The sequence below is a fragment of the Salvelinus fontinalis genome, chromosome 18 (genome assembly GCF_029448725.1).
Source record: "Salvelinus fontinalis isolate EN_2023a chromosome 18, ASM2944872v1, whole genome shotgun sequence".
Taxonomy (NCBI): Eukaryota; Metazoa; Chordata; class Actinopteri; order Salmoniformes; family Salmonidae; genus Salvelinus; species Salvelinus fontinalis.
The window spans coordinates 45,597,607-45,606,335 of record NC_074682.1 but is presented as its reverse complement, the minus strand read 5'-3'; the positions used below and the strand labels follow the sequence as shown (position 1 = coordinate 45,606,335).

At 42.4% G+C, this 8,729-nt stretch overlaps 1 protein-coding gene across 1 annotated transcript; it reads left to right on the top strand.

The window, feature by feature from the left end:
- Positions 1-1,843: 1,843 nt before the first annotated feature.
- LOC129816045 (E3 ubiquitin/ISG15 ligase TRIM25-like) lies at positions 1,844-8,077 on the top strand. Its single transcript, XM_055870226.1, has 3 exons — positions 1,844-1,851; positions 2,311-2,423; positions 6,204-8,077. Exons 1-3 carry the CDS (start codon positions 1,844-1,846, stop codon positions 7,751-7,753), a joined length of 1,671 nt encoding a protein of 556 aa, XP_055726201.1. The 3' UTR covers positions 7,754-8,077.
- The last annotated feature ends 652 nt before the right edge of the window (positions 8,078-8,729 follow it).

The window sequence follows — 8,729 nt, the reverse complement described above, 5'->3', positions numbered from 1 at the left end:
ATCATTACACAGGTGCACCTTGTGCTGGGGACAATAAAAAGCCACACTAATGTACTATTTTCTTACACAACACAATGCCACAGATGTCTCAAGTTTTGAGGGAGCACGCAATTGGCATGCGGACTGCACGAATGTCCACAATAGCTGTTGCCAGATAGTTTAATGTTAATTTCTCTACCTTAAGCCACCTCCAATGTTTTTGAAAATTTGGCAGTATAAAAGCAACATGCAACAATTACAATTTCAAAGATTTTACTCAGTTACAGTTCATAAAAGGAAATCAGTCAATTTAAATAAATCAATTAGGCTCTAATCTATGAATTTCACATGACTGGGAATACAGATATGCATCTGTTGGCCACAGATTCCTTAAAAACAAGGTAGGGGTGTGGATCAGAACCAGTCAGTGTGACCACCATTTGCCTCATGCAGTGCAACACATCTCCTTTGCATAGAGTTGATCAGGCTGTTGATTGTGGAATGTTGTCCCACTCCTCTTCAATGGCTGTGTGAAGTTTCTGGATATGGGCAGGAACTGGAACATACTGTAGTACATGTTGATCCAGAGCATCCCAAACATACTCAATGGGTGACATGTCTGGTGAGTATGCAGGCCAATGAAGAACTGGGATATTTTCAGCTTCCAGGAATTCTGGACAGATCCTTATGACATGGGCCCGTGCATTATCTTGCTCAAACAAGAAGTGATGGTGGCGGATGAATAGCACGACGATGGGCCCAGGACCTTGTCATGGTATGTGCATTCAAATTGCCATCAAAATGAAATTGTTGTCTGTAGATTATACCTTACCTTATACATACCATAACCCCACCGCCACCATGGGGCACTCTTCACAACGTTGACATCTGCAAACCGCTCGCCCACACAATGCCATACACATGGTTTGCAGTTGTGAGGCTGTTTGGCTGTACTGCCAAATTATTTAAAACAACGTTGGTGGCTTATGGTAGAGAAATGAACATTCAATATCTGGCAACAGCATTTTATGACTTTTTTTGTTTGTTTTGGTTTTTGGCAAGGGTTATTTCGGCTGCTAGTGCGCACACAAAAATGTCTTGAGGCAAGCCAAAGTCAGTAGCCGAAGTCTATGCCCCTACGTAGGTGATTGGTTAACCGTAGGGATTCTTCAATTAAGTGTTGACAAATCGTTTTTATTCACATTTTTCCACTTGAGAAATACTGCATCAAACATCTTAGTTGGATGTAAAATCTCCTTGACAAAAATGTCTAAATTTAATGACAGATTTTTTTGCGTTCTTCGATTAATTCTGATTACTGGCTATGGCGTCTCAAAATTAACCAACTGTCTTTTAAGGGAGGATATGATCACACTCGTTCGCCTTGCCGAGTTTAAACTCGAAGCATGCGGAAGGCTTAGGCAGTCTATGGAAAACCTATGGCAGCAAGCTATGCTTTGTGTTAGTTTCCCTGGCACTTTGAATATGATGCCCAAAAAATGATGTAATGGGATTTATGCCACAAATGCTAAAACGTTAGCATGTGAAAACAGTTCCAGGGACGCCTAAGCATGGACTGCTTATAGGGTAAGGAAACCGAAATGTAATCTGGATTTACAATCCATTTTTAATATTACAGAATAGGACTGTTGCACTCTTATTTTATTGACTGTAATTACAGTGAACGCCCAGGTAACTTGTAACATAACAGGAAGTAGGTTAATAATTCATTTCATCATGGACAGGCACTTTTGATGTCACGGTGGAAGTAGGCTACGGCTAATTCAAGACAACTATCATGTTTCTAGTTTGTCTTCACTGTTAGTATATACCTAACTAAATTACCATCCCCAGTTGTGCGGTGATGTACAGGTGCTGATCTGTGCAGTTCCTATCCGAATGCGCGCGCGAGAAAAAGTCGGATTTTAATGCGATATCAACAACGATAAGGTCTCCACGTTGAAAATATCGTGTCCTACTAAACAGCATTTTAGGTAAGATACTTTTATTATGGTTAATTCCATGTTTTGTATTACAGCGACACCGGGAATAGAAACTTCCAAAGCCACCTGATCCCGCGAGTTTACGTGAATGTGGCGCGGCAGCGTGAATTAGAAACTGAATTCCCAGGAAATCGAAAGTTATCTGCGACTCTCCTGTCGTAGACATATTGGACCTTGAGCTCACAAGGGCCACAGTTTGTGGAGAGATCTGACATGTTGCCTAAGTTTAGCCTAGTCACGCGGTATACATTTGGGATGTGTTATAAGATTAACAAATGTCTGAGTTTCTTTATGAATTATGAACTAGTATAGGTTCTACCTCATTCAGAAGGGCTACAGGGTTTGCGGGTAAGATTTGTTTCATTTCTAGACTAGGTCAAGACAAATTAATTTACCTGACACATCCACATGATATAATACGGCCTGCTCTACTGTACAAGAGTAAGTAGGTTTAATACTATTGTTTGATGGTAGCTGTTTGATTAATCAAATGATTAAACCATTACTGGGTGTATGTTTCCTCAGTTTACAACCCTGAGAGACGTAACTGCATGTTTCAGCCAACCAAACATACTCTAAGGGACAGATCGAAATTTACTGGAGGGAGGGTTTTATGGTTTTTTGCCTGGTTTACTGTTGCTCTTCGGCTCGTATTTTCCCATATAAACAATAGCTTGACTTTGATATTACCCTAATACAATTTAGAAATGTTTGACAGTTTGGTATGGTGTGGCTATTATTAAGCTTTAGATAATTCAGGCCTATGATATGAAGGCAGACCATTGTGCTCCAATTGTCTCCAACAGTTGAACGTGACGTGAGGAAGACTATTTCAGGCCAACCAGAGTTTATCCTAAACTCAGCAACAACAAAAAAGAAAAGTCACTTTTTCAGGACCCTGTCTTTAAAAGATCATTCTTAAAAATGCAAATAACTAGACAGATCTTCATTGTAAAGGGTTTAAACACTGTTTCCTTTGCTTGTTCAATGCACCATAAACAATTCATGAACATGCACCTGTGGCATGGTCGTTAAGACACTTACAGCTTACAGACAGTAGGCAATTAAGATCACAGTTATAAAAACTTCAGGATGAGCCTGCAGGAAGGGTACCACGAGGGAGGAGGATGTCTTTCCTGTAACGCACAGCGTTGAGATTGCCTGCAATGACTACAAGCTCAGTCCGATGATGCTGTGACACACCACCCCAGACCATGACAGACCATCCACCTCCAAATCAATCCCGCTCCAGAGTACAGGCCTCAGTGTAACACTCATTCCTTCAACGATAAACGCAAATCCGGCACCTTTTCATTATAATGTTGGAGGACATAAGGAACGTATTTGCTGGCCTCATAAATGCTAGCCAGCTAGATTAATATTTAGAAAACGATTTTTTTGTTTGGCGGGAGTTATGCTAACCCTCTTGCAATCTCTTTAGCTTTGCTTGCTGGCTAGCTACAGAGGTTAGCTGGCTAGTTAGCTACAGTAGTTAGCTACTGCCATCAGTTGTGTTATCATATTTTGCCTATTCCACCTTTTTGTAGAATGCATATTGGCATTTCAATATAGTGCGGGAAAAGGAAATTTTGACTAGAGGTCGACCGATTATGATTTTTCAACACCGATACCGATTATTGGAGGACCAAAAAAATCCGATACCGATTAATCAGACGATTTTTTAAATTTGTAATAATGACAATTACAACAATACTGAATTTACACTTATTTTAACTTAATATAATACATAAATAAAATCAATTTAGCTTCAAATAAATAATGAAACATGTTCAATTTGGTTTAAATAATGCAAAAACACAGTGTTGGAGAAGAAAGTAAAAGTGCAATATGTGCCATGTAAGAAAGCTAAGGTTTAAGTTCCTTGCTCAGAACATGAGAACATATGAAAGCTGGTGGTTCCTTTTAACATGAGTCTTCAATATTCCCAGTTAAGAAGTTTTAGGTTGTAGTTATTATAGAACTATTTCTCTCTCTACGATTTGTATTTCATATACCTTTGACTATTGGATGTTCTTATAGGCGCTTTAGTATTGCCAGTGTAACAGTATAGCTTCCATCCCTCTCCTCGCCACTACCTGGGCTCGAACCAGGAACACATCGACAACAGCCACCCTCGAAGCAGCGTTACCCATGCAGAGCAAGGGGAACAACCACTCCAAGTCTCAGAGCGAGAGATTCTGGCAAATTAGTTCGCAATGAGCCAGGCGGCCCAAACTGTTGCATATACCCTGACTCTGCGTGCAATGAATGCAAGAGAAGTGGCACAATTTCAACTGGTCAATATTGCCTGCTAACCTGGATTTCTTTTAGCTAAATATGCAGGTTTAAAAATATATACTTCTGTGTATTGATTTTAAGAAAGGCATTGATGTTTATGGTTAGGTACACGTTGGAGCAACGACAGTCCTTTTTCGCGAATGCGCACCGCATCGATTATATGCAACGCAGGACACGCTAGATAAACTAGTAATATCATCAACCGTGTGTAGTTTTAACTAGTGATTATGATTGATTGTTTTTTATAAGATAAGTTTAATGCTAGCTAGCAAATTACCTTGGCTACTTACTGCATTCACGTAACAGGCGGGCTCCTCGTGAGGCAGGTGGTTAGAGCGTTGGACTAGTTAACCGTAAGGTTGCAAGATTGAATCCCTGAGCTGACAAGGTAAAAATCTGTCGTTCTGCCGCTGAACAAGGCAGTTAACCCACCCTTCCTAGGCTGTCATTGAAAATAAGAATGTGTTCTTAACTGACTTGCCTAGTTAAATAAAGGTGTACATTTTTTTTATATATATATTTTCCGATTTCCGATTGTTATGAACTTGAAATCGGCACTAAGTAATCGAATACAGCACAAAGCTGCTGTTTTTTAATGTAAGTTGTTAATCAGTAACACTTTGCACATTTTATGGCTTATAAGTGTTGAACATTCTCCCTACTTATGCTACAACCAGCACTGCAGATGCAATGAGTGAGTATGGCAAAGTGTTCCGATAAGCTTGCATTGTTATTATTGGCGGCTTGTCTTTTGTAATATCAAGGAATATTTCACTTTCTCTGGTCATAGGATGAACAACATGAATTGGTGCATGAGGCAGAAATAATGCAGTGCGACTTGTTTCGCCATCAGCTGGAAGACAGTGTTCACTTTGCTCAGTGGAGGGAGGTAGAGTGAGCAGCGGGATATGAGTCGGGTGAGAGGTAGCCTCACCGCTGCGCCCTCCCTCCCCTCAGACTGACCATCAGATGCAGGCCATCAGTCCAGTAAAAAAAACAATCTGGAAATTATTATGCTCACTCAGCTGTGCCTCACAAGTAATACAACAAATGATCTATTACCAGTGTGATCCTATACCTAACATGTTGAAATATAATTTCAAAATGATCAGAGAAGAACAACATTGGCAGGGCAATTCAAGCATAGCCAATATGCCGTGCTAATGTATTGGGCCCGTAGCCTACTCCACTAACCTCATTGCTACAGAACTGTTTTTAATTGGTTAATGTTGCATAGGCGTACGTTTTTAAAGCCATTTTTTTTTATTGCGGAATGTTGTGGAAATTCATACACTGGGACACTCAAATTCAATCTTAAATGAATCATTCTTTATCAGCGCACTGGAGAGGTTCCAACCAACTCAATGCTCCAAGTACACATGTCGATCAGGAGCTCTCACGGGGCAGTCCCGTTAGTTCTCTTATATACTTACACAAAGTAATAATTGCATGATTTAGCTTATTCATAATTAATTCTCATTAATGTTTTCTATTATTCATGTGACAGACCAATACTGGTTTATGCATGTGACAAACCAATACCTCACAAAGCTTCTTCTCTCCAAGCTGAGACATTGAAACTGAGATATCGTTCTCAAAAAAGGGTCTGGGCGTACTACCAAATTGCAGATACTATAGTGAGGATTTCTCCCAGGCATTGCATGAACAATAACCACAAGAAATTGGTTATTAGAAAAGCCCAAATGTAAAAAAAATTCACAGGTAGATCTTGGCTTGTATTATGACTCGGAGTGATCTTGACTCACACATTAAGGTGTCCTTCAGTTGTATTGAACTACATATAATGTAATTCAAAGTAAGAAATCCCTATATACTACTAATTGCTTGCAAAGTTACCTGAATTTAAAAAATAAATAAATGTGTTTTTACAACTCTTTGTTGCTTTTTTATTGTTCATTTTAGAGCCTGCCACTGCCAGCATGTCACTGTTTGAGACTGAAGGACCCCTCGTGCTGGACCTGAGCTGCCCTATCTGCCTGCAACTCTTCTCCGACCCTGTGTCCCTGCCCTGCGGCCACGTCTACTGCTCAGCCTGCCTTGTGAAGTACATGGACACTGACACGGCCCACCACTGCTGTCCCGAATGCCAGGTTGAGTACCAGGGCCCCCAGGCCCTTGTGAAGAACTTCAAGATGTGCAGCATCATCGAGAGCTATAAAGCCACCACAACAGGAAAGGTCAGATCCGTCACAGATGGAGATGGTGGTGATTGCCACCAGGGGGTATTGTCTACTAACCAGAGAAATTATGGTAAGACCTCTGAATGTCTATTAGACATAGAGCAACAGGAGTTACAACACACAGGCTTGGCAGATGCAGCTGCAGCGCCCCCTACTTCTCTGAAAAACCAACTGACCAAGATGGAGAAGGCGATAATGGACAAGTCTAAACTTCTATTAGCGTCTCAGGTAACGGAGTTAACGGTGAGGCTGCAGATGGCTGAGGACCAGCTGAGGAGGGAGGAGGAGAGGGAGGTCGAGATCAGGGCCGCCAATGCCCTTCTGAGAGGAAAGGCAGCCAAGCTGCTGGAGCGGATGACTGAGCTGACGATCAACTACGTTACTGGGATGACAGAGTTGATTGAAGAGGAACTGCGCCCCACCGAGGAGAGCCTAGGCACCCGAGTACACCAAGTCTCCGAGATCCGAGAGAAGTTGAGGGAGGCCCAGCTCCGAGCCAAATCTCTCCTGACCGAGGAAGACAGTGGGGTGTTCAGTGAGGGGCTTCAGGAGGCACAACCGCGCATCATGGAGCTCATGGCCCAGCAACCTCTAGAGGAGCTGGACCACGACAACACCAGTCCTGAGTCGAAAGTTAACCCAGGCCGTGCTTGCGACGAGCTGGAACGGAGGAGCGCAGAGCTGAGAGAGGGACTCGGGACGGCCCAGCGTTCCCTACGCCACGCCCTCAACCCCTCAGAGGTGACCTTTGACCTGGACACTGCCCACCCCAGCTTGGTGCTGTCGGAGGACCTGAAGACGGTGACCTTCAGCACCAAAAAGCAACCTTACCCGGCCCTGCCAACAAGGTTTAGCAACTTCCTCCAGGTGCTGAGCACCCAGAGCTTCTACGGAGGCGAGCATCGCTGGGAGGTGGAGCTGGACGGATCTTCTCCCTGGATCATAGGGGTGTGCTACAGCGGGGCGCTAGCACGCAGCGGGCTAGCGAGTGCCCTAGAGAGTAGCCGTGGCTCCTGGTGCCTGATGTGGTTCGATAACCTGCTCAGGTCCTTTGAGCAGGGCCATGATGTCCCATTGAAGAGAACCCCGGCAGTACATAGACTGGAGATCACACTGAGTTTTAAGACTCAGAGGTTGAGCTTCTATAACGTCAGCCAGTGCAGTGGGAAGACTCACGTGTACACCTTTAAGGCGAACCTCACGGAGCCGGTGCATCTGGCTTATAGGATGATGTCAGGCCAACCGAAGGCACGCATAACAGTATGCTCTTGAACGGTCACTGGTACAAAAGAGAACCATGCAACATGCAAGATTACATACTTTTGTTTTTATTAATCCTGTATTAATACCAAACTTTTCTTATTTACATTTAATGTTGTTCATGGTTGTATAGACATCGTTGTTTTGGTCTGTTAATAGCAGTAGGGGAGAGTGGGGTAAGTTGAGCCACCCCTTCTTTCTAGGAAACCATACACAAAATGTATAATAGGTTGTCATTTAATGGAGTCTAGAAACCACATGGAAACCACATGGGAAAAGTAGTAAGCAAGCTGGTCCAGAAAACTTTTCACAAAGTCAAATAAATCTTTTGTCTTATAGGTTTCATGATTCTTGTATCTAAACCAGATCGTTTTAAGATTGTTTTATAAATCAGTTTGGTGCTCTTTATGCTGCATGGAATAAACCCAGCATGAAAGTGCATCCTTGTAGCTGTGTGGGCTAATATGGTCCAAATGTTTGCCTTGGGGTAAGTTGAGCCAATGACCACCATACCCCATCCAAATGGTGATTACAGTTTGTCCGTTTTATGAATAATATGCATATTATTTTTGCAATGTGTATTTGCAATCCATATGAAATCAAAATGGTGCATTTTTATTGTTGCAGATATCATCATACCCCGTGTATACAAGTGTAAAACAAGCAGGGGCCTAGCCCCCCTTGAGGTTCTTAAGAGCGCAGCCAAGGAAGGGAAGTTAATTTGAGCAGCAGCAAGGGATAAATTTTTTTCCACAATTTCACAGAGGAGGTACATTCACAAAAAAAGAAAACAAATATTTATCTGTGCGAAAGAGGCACACAACACAATTGATCTGATAACATGGAGTCCGAGCTTGTTAAACATATTAAGAATCTCGCACACCAGTTTCTTGGGTTTAGTAGCTTCAAATGCAGAGAACTTCCCCACAAAGTGGCACATCGGAACTACATCCCTGTCCCAGACAAGAAATGGAAGGGTATATCTGAA